General features: G+C 34.7%; 1 protein-coding gene across 4 annotated transcripts in view; it reads left to right on the plus strand.

Moving 5' to 3' along the window:
- The window catches only part of SDCCAG8 (serologically defined colon cancer antigen 8), a 246,914-nt gene that overhangs the window by 104,542 nt on the left and 119,918 nt on the right, over positions 1 to 22,454 (plus strand). For all 4 annotated transcript variants that reach the window (XM_025361809.1, XM_025361824.1, XM_025361831.1 and 1 more), the window contains one exon: positions 17,144 to 17,286. In XM_025361809.1, the coding sequence (XP_025217594.1) occupies positions 17,144 to 17,286 (143 nt within the window). The remainder of the gene's footprint in view (positions 1 to 17,143; positions 17,287 to 22,454) is intronic.

The raw sequence follows: 22,454 nt of genomic DNA on the forward strand, positions 1-22,454 counted from the left end.
ACCTTGTTTCACGTTGTAAACCAGTTTCCAAGTGCTCCTGCCCCCTTTCTGCTTTATTTTACTCCATATCTTACTCATTTGTTTATTATCATCTTTCCTTATCACAACATTATCTTCATAAAGTTATGCCCTCTTTAGTTCATACTCAGCACATTCGCAAAAGCGAAATGTGAATTGCATTGCATTGCTCTTCCATTTAGCAGTTTGGAATGGCTTCCCATTTGCATTTAGAAACACGAATCCAAACTCCTTTCTGCAGTTTACAAGGCCCTGCATACTCTCCCCACTGCCTGTCTTTCCACCCTCTTCTCATGCACCCTTCCTCTGTCCATGCACTGGAGCCTCTGTGGTTTGCCTTTAGCTTCTCAGACATGCCACGGCCTTTGGACAAACATCTTCCACATATATTCTTTCCCACTCTTCCTTTGCTTCACCAGCTCCTTTTCTTTCTTTTGGTTTCCAATTCCATGTCTCTATTTCACTGGCTACTAATGTATACTCTGTTATTCTCTCACAGCGCCTCATTCCCCTCCGTCATGAAGCTTATTATAAGTTTTTTATTATTTTATTGTTCATTTGCTTTTAAACAATCAGTTTCTTCCATTAGAATGTAAGTTGTTTGAGGACAGAGACTTTTACTTGTCTTACTGTCTTTTGTATTCTGGTGCTCCAGTGCCCTGATTGCAGTTAGGGTCGCAGTAATTGGATGGATAGGTGGGTGAAGAGATGGCCAAGTGACTGCCTCAAGTAAATTTCTCATTTTACTACCCACTACTTGCTGAACCTGAACAGGTTACTGAAAATGTGCAAGCTTCAGTTTTCCTCTTTGTAAAATGAGGATAGATAACAATTCCTACCTTATAGGATTTTGTAAAATTTTAGGTCATCTATGTTAACCTCATAGTACAATGCATGCCAGATAATAATTGCTCAATACATACTGATAATTACTAGTTTTACTAATGTTGTGATTCTTACCTTTTCCACCTTCATCTTTGTCCCATCCGTGTCACATTTTACCACATTCCTTTCCAGAGTCGCGATGATTACTGAACATGAGACTGCTGGTACGAACCGCGCAGTGCATGGCGGTGGAGATATTGCCTAAGCTTACGTTCGTCTAGCATCAGAGCCAACTAGCATTTACCTTGTTGTTTATCGAACATGTCTCATTGTACATTCTTATTGAGCTTAAAATTCAGTTAAAACCCCTCATGGCACGTATCTACTGACCTACAACTGGGCAGTGAGTAAAGACATTTGCATTTACCTGTCTGGAACCTGGTCATTTTCATTTGGGCCTGTTGTGTCAGCTTGTCCAAGCTCTCTTGGAACTTCTTTTCAACATCTTGCCATAATAAATTATTCCTCTCAGGTTTATGTCACAGACACACTTGGTTAGCACATCGGTGGCATCCTCATTAAAGTTAGTGGTCTAAATAGTATAGCACAGAAAGCATCGCAGAGCCTATGACCTATAGCTTCCTTATAATTTGATATTTGCTGTTCTGTCTTCCATATGATTTGTTCTAATTGATGTTTAAGAACCAGGTCATGTTTGTTTTTCTGTTTAAGAACCAGACCATTGCCTTCTTCAAAATAATTCTAGTCAATTAAAAAAATTATTTTTATGCCTACTATGTATAAGTAGTTTGCTTAGATAGCGATGAGCCATGTGACAGAAGCTTGCATTGATGGCAGGTAATGAAGAAATCGGGCCTGGATGGCTAAGAGCTCAAAGTGCCTTTGTAAATATGGAGCAGATTTGTAGTTCGGCAGGATATAAACCTGTGCTGGGAAACTCCCAATGAGAGGGCAAAACTGAAATGGGTCTGCCTGAAACTCCGTTTTGTTCATCTAGATAACCTGGATAAATGGGCTAAATTGGAAATTTGGGTCTTTAAAATCATTTTTTGAGATTTTTCCTATTCATTCTATTGACTTACTCTCCATTTCAAAGTGTTTTGTCCTAATCATTTACCCTATATCTCTCTGTTCTATGCCTATTTTATTTTTCTTTATGAAAATGGGTGAAAGCAGGAATTATGCTAGTTTTCTAATTATCACAGCATGTAAATTCAGTAATGTATATGAAAGTGTTTTATAAACTATGAAAAGCTGTATACATACATAGGAATAGAATGGATGGTCAGTAAATTGAAGAGATGAGTTTACCCCTTTGTATGTGGAAGCTGTTAATTTAAAAGAACACACTCAAAATATTAGCTAAAAATCTACTTCACATTTTGGTGCTGCTTGCTAAAATTAGTTAGAAAGTATAGGTTATTTTTGAGTTAAAACCAAATTCAATAAATTCTTAAGTTCCTCAAATAGAATTTTACAGAAATATTTACATAACCCACAGCTAAAGTGAGTTTTCTAAAAACTCCCCATAAGGTGAGATCACGTACACCATGTCTCAGTACAGAAGGATTTTTTTTTTCAATCAGTTATGTCTCTATAAATAAACCTAGTTTTGTTGTTAAAATTGCTGTTTCCTCTTCACATAAGAACATTTCATTAATTTTAGTGAAAACCTTCCAACAAAATAAGGTTAAATTGTCCAGTTTTCCAGTGGAAGAGGAATTATTTTGCGTCACCAACAAGCAGAGTAACAGCTTAAAGGTAAGTTGAACACAGATATGCTCTTTGGGTGGTCAGAATATTTTGCATCCAAGCATAAATGTTAGTAAGAGCCTAAAGGTGAGAATGCTTTAGGTATGTTTTTGGTAATACTTTACCTCTCCTGCTCTCTTTAGGATTTGGGAGCCAGAGCATTGATACTGATGTTCTCTGTAATTAGGTACACCAAGGAGTAACAGAAACTGGGTAGCTAGGTAGGTAGGAGAGGTGACCTCAGCTAGAGCCGGTGTGTTTGTGTAGGCAAGAAGAGGAGCTGTATTCCATGGTCTAAAGTGTTAAGTGATCCAGAGTACAAGAATATGACTTCCTTTTCTCAGTTATTTGAAGTTCATTTAGTGAAAAATTAAAATACCGTTTCCTACAAAACAAAATCATTTAGTTTGAAATGGAAGGCTGGGAGACCTTTAATGGGTACAACAAATGTTTGAGGATTTCTTGGTTTGAGAGAAAATAAACATTTTCTTTTGTCCTAGCACCTATACCAGACAGTAATATTGACAAAAACCAAACCTAAGAAAATGCATTTTTTTCCCTCTAAATTAAGAAATAATATGTATGGCTTTAAGATGCTGCTTAAAAAAAAAAGAGTAAGTCTTAACATTTGTTCTACTTGTCAGAGATTGACAGAATAAAGAGAATAAAAGAGCAAAACGAAAAAGTTCTTGTTGATTAACAGTTGTCTGAGGAGAAACAGATGATATGTTTTCTTTATTGCATTGAAAAGTTAATTATTGCCAATAGAAGCTTATTTATGCTTGTAACTGAGTTAGCATTGTGGCTTGGCATTATTCCACATTTGAAGGGAAATGGGTATCGGCGAAGAGTCTGGAGCTTGAGTTCTAGTACAGTTGAGTGGGCTTAGTGAGTGGTTTAATTTCACTGGGGTCCCACGTTCCCACCTGTAAAGGGAGGGGATAGATTAAGATGATGACTGAGGTGTCATGTATCCCTAACTGCATGTTTTTTTCCTAAAGGCCTATTTTGTTTTTTATGGAACAAAATATTTTATGTTCGCATGGCAGTTTACTCCCAAATGTTTTTGGGACCATTTAGATAGGAGTACACTTTAGAAAAAAAGATAAGCAGCACAGTATTTAAAGAACAGGAATTATATTTGCTAAATAAATACTGTGCATCAAAGTCTTAAAAGTTAGGTACAAAATAACCCAAAAGTTTCATTGTATATTCCCTTTAGCAATCAGAATATTTGATTATTTTCTAGAGAGTTTCTATAAGAGTACCATTTAGTATAAGAGTTTTAATTTGTGATATTAGAAAAAAAAAAAGTGTGCACCATCTAAGAGACAAAATAGTTTTGCCAAAAATTTCCTATTGTTCTGGTTAAGAATAAATGGGCCAGTTTCTTTTACACAATAATTTTTAGTAGCAGATACCATATCTAAAAAACTATATTTACTATGGCAATAGTAGCAGACTAATTATCTAGCTTTCTTTGGAAATTGTGGCTTTTGTAGTTGTCAGTACTTTTATATCTACACTAAAAAGTTTTTGGCTTTGAAAAGTATGCCTGCATATATGTTGGTTTTCCTGTAATTTTAGTATCTGAGAAAGTATTACATCTGAAGCATATGTAGAAGTATAGAAAATTGTTGAAAATTCCATATTGAAATGACCTTTAGGCTGCTATTCATTTAAGGTAATAGTGTCAATTTTGAACAAACTTTTTAAAAAAACTGTTTTTTTAATTTAGGATTATGAATGGCATCCTTGTCGGTTTTTAGGTATTTTTAACCTCATGATGAGAACCTGAGTGCATTGTAAATACATTTAATAATGAAAAAGATATTTTCTAAACTTGAAGTCAATAATACATTAACTTCTTGCGTTTAAATTGACTTATGAAGTTTTCTTAAGGCAAAACTGGTTATAAGTTTACTAATAGCAATATTTTCAGTTCATTTAAGTTTATTTTACTTTTATAGATAGTGAAAACATCTTTGTCTTACTTGAAAGTGCCTGTCATTCTCTTATTTATTAAAATTGCTTTAGTGTGGTTTTTATGTTTAGTCTTACTTTTTACTTGTGTTTAGCCATATTTCTATACATAGGGAATGGTGCAGGAGCTACACCACTGTAATTAGTAGTGGGCAATGTGACCAAGTTTTTTAATCTTATATTTCAATATAATTTCAATGCAATTACTCTATTGAGTAATTAATAGCTTTAATGTTTAGACATAAGTGAATATAATTAGCCCAAAATATAACAACAACATGTGAAAATGATGTTTGGACTTCACTTAGTATGAATCCTGAAGCCCTAATATTAATACTTATAATTTCCTGCTGTAAATTTTTATGAAAACTAAATAAGAGTAATATAAGAATTTCTGTTATTTACTGTAGCCCAGATGATTGTAAACTTGAGGAGGAAATGATGTAACTTAGATGTATCATTGGACTTGCACTTCTTTTTTATCAAAATGATAGAGAATCAATTAATATTTTAATAGTTATGAAATAAAATAAAGTGAAGAGTGAAATAGCTTGGATATTATTCATATATAGTATATATAGTGTGTATATGTGTGTGCATATATGTATATGTAGATATCTATAAAATCTGGCCATCTGGATTCATATATATATATATATATATATTTAAAATGTCTGGCACATTGCACATAGCAGGCACATAGTGTGTGCTCAGAAATATTTATTGTATTGAATTGAGAGCTTGGGAAGGAATAGTTTAAGGGAATAAATTAACAGTTTGCTTTCCTAAACTGGAATTATTTTATTATATTTTATTTTTGCTTTGGATGATTTTCTCAGTTGGCAAAAAAAAACTATTTTCAAATGGTAATAAAAGTCAATAACTGTAATGAATATTCTTTTTATTATGCTTTGATATGTTTTCCTGCATTTTGGGTAACTGTTTAAAGATTATTTTTCTTTGGTAATTCTTTTATCTACCAGCTTTTGTACTTTTTAGATTTTTTGTTTTTATTGGCCATTGGAAAGACTGCTTTTTCTATATGGAGCTGTCCCACCAGAAAAGATGTTTTCCTGTTTTTTTGCAGTTCATTTTGAAAGAAACAACTCCAAGTTTATTTTTCATTTGAATACAGCTAGTATAGCAAGAAAAAATCCTTCTGAAGTGCTTTCAAAAGAATTAGGTCAGGGTTAGGTGTAATTTTTTTTTTTTTTTTACATTAAGTAAATTTAGAGTTGCTATTTTAAAAAATTGTGCCAATTTGTTAACAAACACAGGTCAAAGGCACCTTTACACTGGTGACTCTCACCTGAGAAATAATGGGTGTTCTTCACCAGCTACCCTCTTTCTGCTTTTCTACCTAGGGATCATGGCTTGATCGCAGGGAAGAAAAGAAGGAGTCTCAGTTTCTTCCTGGTACTTTTGTTTACTAATGTACCAAGGGCTATTTTATTAAATAGCATTATAAGTCAACTTGAATATATTACATATATTTAATATATGCATCTATATATAATATTAATATATATATCTTAAAATAGATGCATATATCTAAATATTATATGTAAATATACATGTATATAAAATTAGTCTTACATATTAACATTTTAAGTGGAAAATAATTTTTTCTTTCATTAAATTGGAATGTCCAGTACATGGCTGACATAATTTTCTTCTAGAAAATGAGAAGCCAGCTAGACACATTGGCTCATGCCTGTAATCCCAACACTTTGGGAGGTCAAGGCAGGAGGATCTCTTGAGCCCAGAAGTTCAAGACCAGCCTGGGCAACATGACAAAACCCCATCTCTACAAAAAAAAAATACAAAAATTAGCCCGGCATGGTGACACACACGTATAGTCCCAGCTACTTGGGAGACTAAGGCACGAGAATCTCTTGAGCTGGGGAGGTTGAGGCTGCAGTGAGCTATAATCTCACCAGCCTGGGTGACACTAAGACAATGAGACCCTGTCTCAAAAGAAAACAAAAAGAAGAGAAAAGAAAAGAAGGGCCAAACTGTTACTTTTTTGAGCCTTTCTTTCTTTAGAAATCATAACATTTGGGTGGTCATAGCATATTAAAGGATTCCTTTTATAGGTATACCAAGCAAAGGAATATAGATCTACATTAGTCTTTTTAGTTATGTTCTCTCCACAAACATTATGAGACCATCATATTTAAATGTCCCAATACAGCATTTTGTAGTATGTGCAGTAGAATAGATGCCATAGGATTACCAGCTTTGCAGAACAAGGAACTGCCAAGTATCCGAAATGTTCTGAGTTTATTAACTTCATTAACATAGCTCTTGTGACGCGGCTCTGAACAAAACACAGAAACATTCTCTTGGATGATACTTCGTTTAGGTGGATTTGTAAGTGATTGAGCACCACTCCTGGGATGTTTTTCCTACAGATACAGTAAACATTGTAGTCCTCCAGTAGTCAGGTACTAAAAACAGTCAGCCCCCAGCTGAGTGAGGGGGAAGAGCGCTATTAGGAAGCCGCTTTCAAAATCTTTACAGTGATATCAGACCCTTGATATTTGTAGGGACAAATCTAAGATCTTCACAAGCGGAGGCAAAAACAATGAATTTCTCCTAGTAAGTGTAGTAAGGTATAACGGGTCCCTTCCATCTCCAGAATGTTTATAAACATAGAATAAAAATTATTTGTGAAGCCAGTGAAATAAATCCTACTAGTAAGATAAACTCAGTGTATTTCATCGCAGTGGCGTGACATTTCAGGAGGGGGTTATGTTCCAAGTTCAACCTAAAAGGTTAAATATTGCATGTGATCAAAATTACTTTAAAACATCTCATCCGTTCCTCATAATTTAATAGTGTACATGGATTTGTCTATACTGATTTTATATGCATTTAGAGCCATATATTCCCGCCACATTGGAGACATTCGTACCCTATCTCAAAGATTTTAACCCATATCATTTTACTTTCATTGTTGGGATAGATTGCTATTTAATCAAATGGGGAGTCGATAAACAAGTTGACTTGTGTTTGGCAATGTTTGTGCTTTGTATGAAAAATATACCTGTTTCGTAGATGAAATTACCACATAGTGTTGTCGGATAGTCATACTATGAAAGGTACACATGTACCATGACCCACCAAGGGCTCAGTGGATTCATGTCTCACTCTTCGTGCTCACCCCAAGGCATTCACTCATTGAGTTGAATGGTGGGTGGAGTCACCCATACTTCTTCCATTTATCTCTTTCTGTTACATGTTGCAGCTATACTACATGTTCCTATTGCAGTAACTGTGAACCATCTGATTTTATGATCATAATGTTTGAAGACAAGGATGAAATGTACCACATAGCAGGGTGATAAGAGATTGCATCTCTTGGGGGCCATTTGCATCAAACTCAAGAGCAGAAACAGGGGGCCTTAAAAGTAAGAAATGAAGGATACAACCTGGGCAAGGGACAGGTGTGCTTCTGAAGTGGTAGGTTCTTTAACATTGTAATTGATGACTGTCTTTTACAGTTCAGCTCTTGATACATTTTCTGGTATTGAACCAATGCAAAACTTATTGTCAGACAATTTTAAAACTCCACACCATTGACAGCTGATAACTAGTGTGGTCAACAATTAGGAGATTTATATATTTGACTCCTTCATTATTTTAAGACTTTTCTATTTATTTCAACATTGTCTTCTTTCACTTTACCTCTTTTTACTCACAATTTTGGGTTGTCTTTATCCATTTCAATCTGTAATCTGAATCTACCTCTCCCAGTTACTCTTGGTGATATTCACAATACCTTAACAACTCTTTTGCAATGTATCATTTGAAAAATGTATCACCTCTCTTTTATAGCTTTACAACAATCACATCTTATTTCAGATTTTTCCCTCATCCAGGGCTATCTTAATGTTCCTTTACAACTTTTATGTCTGCTCCTAGCATCAGCAGACATAAAAAGTCAAGATCTCTATCTATGTATGCAAATATGTCAGCATACAATACCTTGAACATTGTTAATGTTTTAGTCATTTAGAACACTGAAAAAGCATGATAGGATTGGGGCAAAAAAGGCCCTATATTATTTTAAAGAAAAAAAATTGCAGATTTAACAAATGGCCTGATATTTTGTCTATGATGATCAGAAACTTACATTCATAAGAATGCAAAGCAAGTTTTTTTTCACTTTTAGCAAACATAAAGTCTTTATTAAACCTGTCCAAAAAAGTAGAGCTATCACCTGAACTCATTTTTGTAAACTGACCGCAGAGTTATAGTGATTCTTTTGCCACTGAATCTCCTGGCATGACAGAACAGTGGTGTAAACTTGGCTTAGTCAAAAAGTCTGCTTTATTGTCACAATGTAATACAGTCAGCTTTATATCAGATGTCTTAAATTCTTCTCTTCTTTAGACACATACTTTTAGAAAGGCACTTCTTTCCTGCCATAGTTTCATTTCATCTGTTTTGAACACTTGTTTTGGCTGAGAGCTCCGTTAGCTCTGAGGAAGTGCTTTTGAATTTAAGTGATCAGTTGATGCTACTTCTGTTAACATTATGCAAAGAAAAAAAAAGTTTCTTAAAATTCCTTCAAGAATATTTGCTTAGAGTAAGGATTGATTAAATAGCCACATTGGAAGCAATTAGAAAACTGAAAATTCCACAAAAATGTTGCATATTTTGTTGGGAAGGGTGAGGGTTAAGTTGCATGTTGATTCTTAGGCTGGCATGGAGTTCATCATGTTGTAAAAGGTGTAGACAGTGGGACCTGAGGCTAAACAAATCCACACCTCAGGACGTCTTCAAGTCACTAGCCCTAAAGTCTCCAGGAGAAATGCTTCCTCAGAGTGAACCCGGCCCAGGGCTTTGCACATTGAGATCCTTGTGTTTGGTAGCATATGATGTTTGATCCGTGTCTTCTGAGCTGTATCTTCTCCAGTTGTCTCTGTGCTGTTTGTGTCTTCCACCTATGTCACATTATAGGCCAAGAGGTTTTAGAAGGCAGACTGTGTCATTTCCTCTTTATCTTCTGTTAGATCTAGGATTGTTTAGGGAGACAATATGGTGTAGTAGAAAGATTATAGGACTTGAAATCAGACGAACTCCGTTTTGAATCTCAGCTCTGCCACTGTATAATCTTATGTAAGTTACTTAACATCTGTGAGCTTCAGTTTTCTCATCTGTAAAACAGGAATAGGATACTTATTTTTATGTGGTTGTCATGAACACAGAATGGAATTTTAAACTATAAAATGCTAAGACAGTGCCTGGTACATGGTAAGCACTCAAAAATGTTAACGGGTATCAGTGTTACTATTAAGTCCACAATAAAAGCATTAAGTCAGTGTTATGTGCAATCAACAATGGTAACCGTGAACAGGATTTCTAGAATGGTATCAGCAACCTTCTACATCTGCCACAGTGAAGAGGACAATCATTTTTGGCTGTTTCCAAAATGAGTTACTACTTATAATATCCTTTTGTTCACATAGGCTGGTTCCCCAAGTGTCTAGCTTGGAAAATGAGTCTTAGAAATACATTTTGCTATATTCTAGACCGGTGCTATGCCAAAAAATTTTCTGTGATGATGAAAATATTTTAAACCCGCACTTTCCAATATGGTAGCCATGGAATCACCATGTGGATACCAAGCACTTATACTGTGATTAATGCAAGTAAGGAACTAAATTCTTTATTTTAATTAGCTTAAATTTAAGTAGCCAAAGCTAGCTAGTGCAACTGTAGACAAAAATTTACTAATGATTTGACAAAATCAATCTTAACATCTGTAAGTTAATAAAAGTATGAACTGGTAAATACTAAATTTCCAACGAGTACATTTTTTTTTTGCACACACAGAACTTTATATAAATGATTATTTTCTCCCAAGTGATAGGTTATATGTTTCAAAATTCAGTATTATGTACTACCTTGCTTTTGGAAATATATTCTTTGAATTCATCCATTGGCTTCTGAGTGATAAATTCACATTGTCAAAATTTGTCAGCCTCAAATCTACCAGTTCCTTCTTTTGACTTGTGAGGGTTTTTGGATCTAGTCTTCTTACTGTACCGTAATTTTTTTTCTGCCCATTCTCATCTTCTCTTACACAAACAAGTCACCCTATATTAAAGATGGCGAAATAATTTTTAAGTCACATAATGTTTAGTAGCAGGAATAAATCACTACCATTGAGGTATTATAGTTTATGCTTCTTTTCTTTCCAGGCAAAGTTATCCTTTTGAATTAAGATGTTGTATAATGTTTCAAATAGGTTTTACATTCATTTCTTTGGATATTTTTTCTTAGGAAATCAGGAAAAATGTATAGTAGAATTTCTTTTAATGAAACTTTTTATTTGATTCTATTAATTTATGTAAAAATATATTTTAATTATCTGAAGTATAGAATGCTTCTCAAATTGTAGGATTGTGAAATCAATTTTACAGATTGAAGCAGGAAATTTTTTTTTAAAGAAGTGGAATTGGCCAGGCATAGTGGCTAATGCCTATAATCCCAACACTTTGAGAGGCTGAGGTGGGAGGATTGCTTGAACTCAGGAGTTTGAACCAGCCTGGGCCATATAGCGATACTTTGTCTCCACTAACAATTTTTTAAAAATTATCTGGGTATGGTGATGCATGCCTGTAGTCCCAGCTACTTGGGAGCCTGAGGTGGGAGGATCACTTTAGCCCAGGAGGTCACAGATGCAGTGAGCTGTGATCACAGTACTGCACTCCAGCCTGGGTGCCAGAGTGTCTCAAAAAAAAAAATAAATAAATAAATAAAAAATAAATATGTAAGATAAGATAAAAGAAGTAGAATAAAATAAGATGGAATAGGAAATGTCAGAGTATGTGACACATCATAAGAGTTAATATTGTTTCATGAAATGCTTCTTACATTTATATGTGTGTGTGTGTCTGAATTGTGATTTAAAATGAATTTTTTACTATGGATCTTGGCGAAAAAAATGTTTGAAAGCAACTGCATAATTTATTGTATGGTGTGGTGAAGGCAGTGAAGTTAGAAGATCTGGTTCAAGGCTTGGGTGTACTGCTTTAGACAATTTTCAATGTCTTTGACCCAACATTTCTTATATGTATAAACAAAGATACCTGCCCTGTAGGTTTCATGCAATTGTTTCAAAGATCAAATAAAATTCTAAGGTGATGTATAGTTGTAACACTCCTTGTTCCTTTCAAGTAATAATTTTATATTGACAAAACTCAGTGGCTTGCACCAACAATCATGTATGTTTGTATTTATGAGTCTGCAGGTCAAGTAAGATTTGGCTGATCTGTGCTCTATTTGACTGGGTGTTTCTGCTTCAGGTTGTGGGTTGTGCATTGTCTGGGCTATGGTTGGGGTTTGGGTCTGATCTCCATGTATTCTTTCTGTGGGCTAAGCTGAAGGGGCAGCGGCTACCCAGTGCATACACTTCTCTTGGTTAATCACCAGAACATGAGCTAAACATAAACATATTTATGACTTTTGCTTACCTTATAGCCATGCAAATTCCACTGGCCAAATGAAATCATATGGCTAAGCCCAGAGTCCCTGGGGAGACGTAATGTATTCCACTCTCAGTGGAAGAGAGATGGGAGTGAATATTTGCTGAACAACGGTCTAAATAAACTATCATATTACCCCAAAACTATTAAACCCACATGTTTATTAACTGCCTCATTCTTAAATATAAAAGGATAGCCAAGTATTACCCTGTATTTGAGGAAAACCTACACCATAATGGAGAGTCCAAATCAGATAAACAAGAAAGGAACCTGGAGGAAACTGAGGCAACATATAATGAGCAAAGGAAAACATTGAAATACTGTATATTCTAATAGGTAAGATATTATATTCATAGATTAAAATTAGCATGCTATGTCAAAAAGTGTCAATAAAAAGAAATAACTCATAGAAATACAAAAGGAGTAGAAAATTTTCTTAACATTCAAAATGAGGTGTCATCAGTCAAAGAAATCTTTCAGAAGTTACAATCAGAAGACAGAGATAGAAAAATATAAGAAAATGAGATAATCAATCCAACAACTAATGTCCTGGAGCTAAAGTGTATGGCATCAAAATATTTTAAAATAGTAGAAGAAAACATTCTCAAAGTGAAAAAAAATAAGCCTTCAGTTTGAAAAGGACTCACTGAAAACTCTGCACAAAGAATGTAAAACAGCTCTATTCCAGGATTCAGCATTGCAAAATTTCAAAATGACAAGGAAAAAGAGATGACTGTAAAAGTTTCTAGAAAGAAAAAAATATAAATCATAGACCAGGTACTAAGAATCAGAATGGTACAGGGTTTTTCAGTTGTACTATTAGGATCCAGAAGACAGTGAAATAGTTATTAAAAATCCTGAATGAAAACTAATTTCAAAATAGAGTTTTATACCCAGCCAAACAATCAAGTGTATGCATACAGTAATAGCATTTTCTGGCATGTGAATACTCAAAAATGTGTTTTTCGTGTACTTTTTCTTGTGAAAGCTACCTGGAGATAACTTTCATACCAAAAACGGGAATAAATTGAGAAACATGATGACTTATGACCCAGAAAACAAAGAACTCTAAAAGAGTATGGAGAAGGCTTGACACAAGATAGAGATCAACCAGGCCATACATAAGGTGCCAAGAGGGATATATCCAGAAAATTTTTTTAAAAGAACTTATACTTTATCTAATATGTTTGGTTATTTGAAAAAAATACTGTTGATGGTTGTTTAACAGATATGTTTGAATATTTGGGGGAAAATGTCAGTTATCTAGAAAAACAAACTATTAAAAAACTAGGCAATTTTTAAAAATTAATTCTAGAAATAATAAAATAATATGTAAGAAAGTTAATTTAAACAAGAGAATGCTTTTCTCAGTAGTGAGCAAATTTTTCATAATCATTATAATGTAAATGAACTACTGACTAATGCTTTAACCAAAATCATTATATGGGAGCATGAGGTGGGTATGTAGGGTGGGTGGTACGAGACCTAAATTGTCACCCTTCTTCCCATAAGAAAGGTCTAATATTGAAAACTTAAGAAATAGCAATATAAGTTTGTCTTTTAAAAATATGAAGATAAACATCAGAAGAGCTAATGGTGTGTGCCATTGGAGATTAGGTTTGAAATAGGGAAGGTAGGTCATGGGCACTGCTGTTCCTTGTTATGAGCCATTTAGTACTATGTGACTTAAATTGGGTGCATTGCTTTGATGGGCAAATTTAATCAACAATAAAAATAAACTTACATATGCCCATGATTAAGAAAAAAACTTCCTACAGTGTGGAGGGATATAAATGAACAGCATCAAGTCTCCCCTTTTCCACATTCGATCCCCAGTACTGTTTTCTAGCAGTGATCACTTTTAATAGTTTCTACTTTGAGTTTTTCTGGTGGTTATAGTCATGACTTGAAAGATATCTTTTGATAAGATGTAAAGCTAGCTGGACCTGCCTTTGCCCAGTTAGCCAAAAGATGGCCACATCAAACTGCACTGTAGACATGCAGGTTAATAGTGTGCTTTGAGAGTAATGTACGATTGGCCTATGGCTATGGTTGGTCTTTCATCCCCAAGCTACTATATACAGCCAGGGAAGCAGCTCTGACCTAGTTGGGTGAGGCAAAGGGTTATCCTGCCAGTGGGAGCATGGCATTTCTGGCAAGAGATTTCTCTTCTAACGGTTGGACTTGGTGCCATGGCAGATTTTCCTGACTCAGGGAGTAAGTGTTGAGCCCTGGTCCAGCTGGTTAGATTATTTGTTGATTTTGATTATCTGCACCAATAAGCTCTTTCGCTGGCATGGATAATCAGAAGCAGGCAGTAATTTTCCATCTTCCTAACAAAAATGCATTTTACACTTTGAAATTACAATAGATGAAGTTTTATTCAGTTTTCACCAAAATACCGCTTTATTGAGAAGGGGGAAGTTTTATGAATTGAGAACTCTTTAGAGATAGTCATATATTCTTAGGTGGGTCATTTTTTCTTACCACTTTTCTGTTCTTGAAAGACAAAGGGAAAAATCAGTAATAATGATATTCGCTGTCTTTTATTCAGCTTTTACTGTGTGCTAGGCGCTCTGCTAAGAATTCCCAGCCTAATTTAATCTTCACAACAGCTTTAGGAGCTTGTTATCACTCCGATTTTGGAAGGAAGAAACTATATAATAGTCTAATGACTTGTCCAAGGTCACAGAAAAGTGCCAGAGCTGTGTCTGGAGCCCTGATCTGTGTTGGCTGTTAGACCCATGTTCTTTACCTCTGTGTTTGGACTGTCCTGCAATGCAACCCTTGACTTTTTATTCCATGAGAAAAAGAAAGCAGCTAATTTATACTTAAAATCTAATTACCAGTGTAAGGTACATACGTTGTTATTGTTGCATAGTGCTTACAAAAATTGTATCTTTTCTTTTTAAAAAAAAGTTTGGAATTTTATACATTTTCTGTTTCTGTCATTCTTTTGTCTTCTCTCAATTCAAAATTCTGGAGTCATCTTTGGTCTTCCGATTCCGCTCCTTTTACTTCCATAAAATCACCATATTCTCTTTGTGTTTCTGTTTTAAGTCCCTCCACTCCTCATGTCTGGAATACTGCAGTTATCTTTTCATGGTCTTCCTTCTGCCATTCTTTGCCACCGTAAATTGATTGTACACATTGATCCAGTTTTCTCAAGCTCAGCCTCTGTCATATTGCGTACCTGTTTAAACCATTAATGTCACCCTATGATCTATAAGAAAAAGGTAGTGTTATTAATCTACAATTAAAGAGCTTTCATGTGATCGAAAGTATCACTCCAGAGCTTTTGTGCCCTCACTTCTTTCTCACTTTTCTTGTTCATGCTAATATATCCCTCATCTGGCTACTGAGGCATGAATTTTCTCTATAACTCAGTTGGTGTTTTTATATGCTTTGCATTTTGATAGTCTTCTTGTGTATATATGTCTCATTTACCCAGATGAATTATTAACTACTGAATTTAGAGATGGGAACTCCAAATTCATCATATTATTTAGTATAGTTTCTTGCATATAGGACTGTGTAAGAAAATTAATGAATTAATTTTTGAAGTTTTAAAGTTAGCATATCTTTCCAATTCTATAGTTCTTTGCTTTTGTTAATTTTATAAAGGTTAAACAATACACATTTAATACTCTTTATTTATTTTTATCTCTTTAATTATATTTAATTATAAAATTGGGAATATATGGGTTTAACTTTAATAACACAATATTTTAAAGAAACAAGTCAGTTTAACTTAGTATTTCAATTGAAAGATACAGAAAATCTACACTGAATGAAAATGATATAATTATTTCATAGTTTTTCAAATAAACCCATATTTGAGAACTGTACTAAGTTATTATATTGTTGGTTAATGTATGGTTTTGATGGAGATAAGCTGAATATTTATACTGTTATGAATACGAGAAAAAGTGTAAATGGATTATTTAATTTATCCTACCTGATGTATTCAATGCAGTTGGAGGTTGTTCCGAATATTGAACAAGGACATGAGAAAATTTGGAAGTTTATTTAAATACTAAGTTTAAATCCCTCTACTTACACATAATGTTGTTTTCCAAAAGGAGGTTGCATTTTTTCTGTATCAAATTTGTTTCTTGCTTTCTGCTGAATTTGAAAATATTTCTGCCCTTTCTTTTTTTTTTTTCTTGTTTTAATAGCCTAAATATTTTTAAAGGTTCATCTTTTATTTTCTTTGACTTAATTTTACAGATGTTCTATTGATAAATAAATATTTCTACTTTAATATATAAATTATTTAAAATTATGGCCTATATAAGGTATTTTTGCTTTGAAATGTTTGAGTTTCAGTAAGATAAGGATAATTTCACCCTGAAACCAAAAAATAAACCTTCATATATTTTCATATTTATTAGTCTTAGAGTGTTCTTGTTGACTTTTAAAATTACAAATTTAAATGGAAATATTATGTTAGCTCAGAAATCTCATACACTCTCAATGCTTACATTTCTTATGCTGTTTTTTTTCCTGGATTATTTTTTCCAAGTAATATTGAACATCATAATCATGCCATTTTTTACACCTCACAATTTTCTAAAAATCTCTTAAATTATTTATTTTACCTTTAATTTGGGTTTCAAAACACCCAAATGGAGCCATAAATTTATCTTTTAGAATAAAAAGTACATACTTGATGTAAATCACTGCATGTGTCTGATTGAATCTCACACAAAAATGTTACATTTTAAAGGTAGTCACATTTTAAGTAAATATTACTTTTTAAAGGGAATAACTCTTAGAGTGAAAGTGCAATTATCCAATTTGACTGCTCTCATTTAATCGTTTCAGTTTTAAAATTAGACTTCATTTTACAATCCAAAATAAAATCTTACTCATGTGCATTTTTGGATGTGCTAATTCCTTTTGTCATAAAATGGAAGCTAGCCTAAATTTTCTAATAATTTTTTATCACATTGAAATTCATGGCAAAAAACTAAAAATGAGCTGATTTTGAATTCAAGTGCATGTATTTTATATGGATGCTTTTCCCCTTCTCTCTACCTAAGGAAATAGAGAAATTGAGAATAGAACTGGGTGAACGCAAACAACACTTGGAACAGGAGCAGCAGAAGGCAGCCCGGGCCAGGGAGGAGTGCCTGAGACTAACAGAACTGCTGGGCGAATCCGAGCACCAACTGCACCTCACCAGGTACTCCCTAATCCCATTATGCGCCATAGCACCGATTTCATTCCACTGATTTTTGCCACAGGCTTCCAAACAGTTGTTAGAGTTAGTCTTAGTCATTCAATTCACACATAGCTTTCAGGCATATTAAGAAAAGTGGAGATGTGGTAAGCAAAACACCCAGACATGTGAATGATAAGTGTGGCAGGGAATTACTGATAGATTACAAAACCTTTCATCTACAATGCTCAAATATTTAGGTGATTCTCTATCAATATAAGCAAAATGACATATTTCTCCTACCACCACTACTACCTCTTCTGCTAATTCTACGTCTAATAAAAATCTTGAACTGAAGGATGTGAGGAATTTATTTAGGAAAATAATAAATACTCTCGGTGAGAGAGACAAAGTAAATAAATTGTAAGATGCAAATTGAAATGGAACTGATACGAAATAAGGAATCTGCATCCTAAGGAGGTGTAAAATTTCGAGATGAAATAGATTGGCACTGCTCATGTTCAAATCATTATTATAACCGGGCTTACACCATTGAGGTTTCAGATTACTTTGTTTCCATCATGAGATTTTGTGATGTGATCATCATTGTCATTAACTTTAGTAAATATGTAGCTCGGCCCTAAATTACATTAAGACTCTTTAGGTTATAAGCATTGTGAATTTGCTGCATTGGAAAAACATACACACACACACACACACAAATACACACATAGAAAGAAAAATTCAAACAGAGAGAGTAGATATTTCACTTTATCATATGTGGTTTCTTTTCACTTTGAGTTTTATTACGATTTTTCAGTGTTCACATCAAGCCTTTGGGGTTGCTCAGTTCTTAAAGTTTTTCAGTTTTTAGAGAGAACTTTGTTTAAATAAACATGTAAGTTTATGATATTTGGTTTGGTTTATAAATTAGAAAAACACTGGTCTTCCAATCATAGTAATATGTTGAATTTAAACTATGAAAGGGGACTGATCCCTTTTACATTAAATATGACAATGTAATTCTGAGCACGGTATGCTAACAGATGGAGAAAAGCACCACTTGAACAGCCTGCATTTGGAGAAAAAAATATTCTAGAGGTTGGTGAACCTCCCAAAGTTTTGGGTGAGTGTTAAGATGCCTCTGGTTCTGTTAAAATCAAACCTTGTATGAAACATTTTGTTATGATAATATTCCAAATGATTTTACATCTTCCCTTTTAAACAATAAAAGAAAGAGGAAAGAAAGAGAAAGCAAAGAAAGAAAATACATTATTTATACACGTATGGTATCTAGAAAAAAATCCTAATAGATGAAACATACGAGAAAAAAATTGCTTAATATTGCAGAATAATAACTGTTCTTTTAATGCTCATTTAAAGTATTGTCATTGTAGAACTGAGAACCTAATGTTAGCATAATTCCTGTGGTTATTTAATCTTACAAGCTTCAGAATTGAGCTTCATCATGGTAATGTTAATAGTTTTTCTCTTCTGTCAGACTTCTATTCAGAACCAACCATTTGTGTGCTAAGCACTGCTAAACCTCAGAACTAGGACGGCTTTTAACGTCTCAGTGTGGCTGAGCTTCAGTAAATAAATATTAATGCTGGTTTTGCCCCTTTTGCCATTCTGTCTTATTCAGAGAGTTAATTTCTGAAGTCAGAGTCCATAGAGAGTTTTCCCGTGTAGTATCAATTTGTAGTGTTTGACAAGATCAATTTCTTGCAAGTAGAGCATATTAAGATGCAGCAACTGCTGAAAATGGACGAGTGGTAACTAATTCCTTTGTTCTTAAGAAAAACGGTTTTGCTTGGTTCCATAGAAAGCTTTTTTTTTTGTTGAGCTTTATTTAAACCAATTCTACAAAAATTTAAGCGTAGTTTTACAGGAAATAAAAATTATTTTCTAAGTACGGTACTCTTTTGTAAGCATTTTATGCTGAGTCTGTGTTCATGTTTTATAAAATCCACATTCATAAATTTAAAGATGACAATTAGAAATGCAAGGAACTGTGTATATCTCCCCTTTGCACTGGCAATGTGACTTGGTTGTTGGGCTATTTCTGATATATAGCACTTTTTTGTCTTTTTGTTTTTTGTTTTTTAAGTTTGCCACCCCTCACCATGCTTTATTGATTCAGTGTACTCAGGTGTGTGACTGAGAAATGTTGTGTCGTTCTTTTTCAGTGTAGATCAGCTGAAATACATAACTCCCACACAGATAACACCTTACCACACAGTCTCAACTTAAACACTTCAAATGGCATATTCTAAACAAAGTTTAAAATTGAATATGAAAACCGTGTTTAAAGTAATGATGAAATAAGGATCCAAATCTTTAGAGGCAAAGAAAATTCAAAAAGTGTAGTAGAAATCTGTACATCAACCTAAAAGAAAAATAGCCTACCACTTTTTTGGTGTTTCTCCTTATTGGATTTTAAAACAGTAAATGGAGGCCAAGCGCAGTGCTCACACCTGTAATTCTAACACTTTGGGAAGCCAAGACAGGGGAATCACTTGAGGCTAAGAGTTCGAGATCATCCTGAGCAACACAAGGAGACCCCATCTCTACAAAAAACAAAAAATATTAGGCAGGCATGGTGGTGCACCTATAGACCCAGCTATTTAGGAGGCTGAGGATGGAGGATCACTTGAGCCCTGAGGTTCAAGGCTGCTGTGAGCTATGATTGCACCGCTCCACTCCAACTTAGGTGACACAGTAAGACCTTGTCTCAAAAAAAAAAAAAAAAAAAAAAAGGAAAATAGAAATTTAGCATTAATTAAAGGACCCAAATGGGTGAGTGTAACATTCACTTAGTCAACAAATATTTATTGAGCACCTACTATACTTTGCTTGGTCCTAGGCATAGAGAGAAAAAATAAAACTCAGTTTCTACCCTTAGATTGCTCATACTCTAGTAAAGAAGCCACATCTGTATATTCAAATATAATGGAGTGTGACAACAGTGCAATGATAAAAGTGATGATTACCACAGGAGCACATAGGGAGGAGGTCTGGCCCAGTCTGCACCAGAGGTGAAGGCAATAGTCAAGGAAAGCTGATATCAGGGAAAGCTGACAGTGAGAAAGGGATAGTCAGGGAGGTGGAGATATTTGGCAGCAATCTTGATTAGTGAGTTCATGAGTAAGAATTCTGAAAGTGGAAAAAGGTGGGTTGGGGACCCCAGGTAGAGAGACCAATAAATACAGAGACATAAAGATGGGAGAAAACATAACTCTACTATCAGATTAGGTGATTGGTAGGAGATAAGACTGGAAAGGGGAAGCAGGGACCAGCAGAAGAGCCTTAGGGGCCATCTCCGGAGTTTCGCCCATTCTCAGTTGCTCTTGATGCATTTTAAGCAGGGGTGTCAACGTGATTGAGTTTCTGGGTTGGGAGCTTGACTCAGAGAACAGTGTGGAAAGTGAGCTTTGAGAGTTGATCTAGGAGACAGAAAGACCAGTTAGCCCAAGGTCAGCAATTGCAGCCAGTGGGCCAAGTCTGACCTATCGTCTGTTTTTGTGTGACCATTAACCAAGGATGGTTTTTATATTTTTAAGTGGATGAAAAAAAGGGAAAACAATATTTTTTGACACATGAAGATTATACATCCATAAGTAAAATTTTATTAGAAAATGCCACCATTATCCTTCATTTATTATGTATTTCTCTACTACACTTGGGTTGAATATGGTCCTCAAAGCCTAAAATATCTACTATCTGTCCCTTTACAGAAAAAGTGTACCAGCTTCTCAGTTAGGAGGCTGTTAGTTCAAGTAAGAAGTCAAGAGGGCTTGAATAATGACAAGATTCAAATATGTATTTAAAGAAGGTAATTGAAGAGCTTTGTGAAAAATGGATGGGTTGAGAAGAGATGACTGGCAGGGACCCCAATTAGAATATAAGCACCATAGTCCAGGGGGAGAGTAATGAAGCCCTTGGCTATGGCTATCCTGTGAAGTGGAAAGGAAGTCGCATCTTCAGGAGGTATTTGGAGTCATGAATAAGAGAGGACAGAATTAAAGGTGGCTGTAAGTTTTCTAACCCAAGTTGACTAGAGGATCTGTTAAGCCAACTGAGGAACTTAAAAGAGGTAGCTGAGGAAAAGAATACTTTTTATTGTGCAACCCCAGTGGAGATGTCCAATGTTGGCTTGGTGTGAGGAGAAAGGTCATGACTAGAGGCTTAGATCTGGATCCCCTTTTACATAAATGTATTCATTGTAGCTAAGGGAGTGGTTAAAAGCACATAGAAAGGACCATGTTTTAAAGTACAATGGAAGAACAGCCACCAGCCAGTAAGACTGAAATGGGGTCTTTGGATGTATAAGAAAAGAATAAAGAAGAATGATTCAAAGAGTATTTTTTGGGGGGTGGGGGGCAGTAACAATTAAAACCGTATGCTTTCCCAGACAGCCTAGGGTTGAAGAAACTTGAATTATAGTATCTTCTCTAGGCATTCACTCCAGGATTTCTTTGCAACTTTTGAGAAATTACTTTAACTCTTTGGGCCTGCTTATGTACTTATAAAATGAGGTGGGACTAGATGATTTATAAGTTTCTTTCTAGTTCTGATAATCAATGATTCCAATCATGATTTAAGACAACCCATTATTAACTTCCTATTTCTAGACGTTAGGCATTTAAATTGCTTGGACAATCTTTTGTTTAAGTTATTTTCTTAGTTTGAAGTTTAGAAAGTTCATTGAAATGACCCTCAGACCCACCACTTAAATTCATTGTAACTTAGGTTCTGCTGACCTCTCACAAAGGTTATCAAAATTGTCTCAACACTCTTCCAGTCTCTTTTGCTGACCATTGCCCAGTGAATATTCATGAGCCTCTGCCTTGACTCTGTTACTTACTATACTCTGAAAACCTTCCATGGTGCCGCTGTATTAGAGAAAGGCAAATGACAGCATGGCATGCGAGGTCATCCTGATAGGCTCTCAACCTTCCAGTCTTATTTCATCCAAGATGAAACCCTCTTACCTGCTGATTTCCAGACAAATGTAAGTACACACAGCTCCTCTTGCACTTTTGGAGGGCTTTTCCTCCCATTTGCTGTTCTCTATACCTAGAATACCCCTCTGACCTTCTCTAGCGCTATTACTAAGTGCTACCAAGGTCTCCCTGAAGTCCTGATTTTTCTTCTTACCAAGGTCTCCCTGAAATCCTGATTTTTCTACC

This window comes from Theropithecus gelada, chromosome 1 (assembly GCF_003255815.1).
Source record: "Theropithecus gelada isolate Dixy chromosome 1, Tgel_1.0, whole genome shotgun sequence".
NCBI lineage: Eukaryota > Metazoa > Chordata > Mammalia > Primates > Cercopithecidae > Theropithecus > Theropithecus gelada.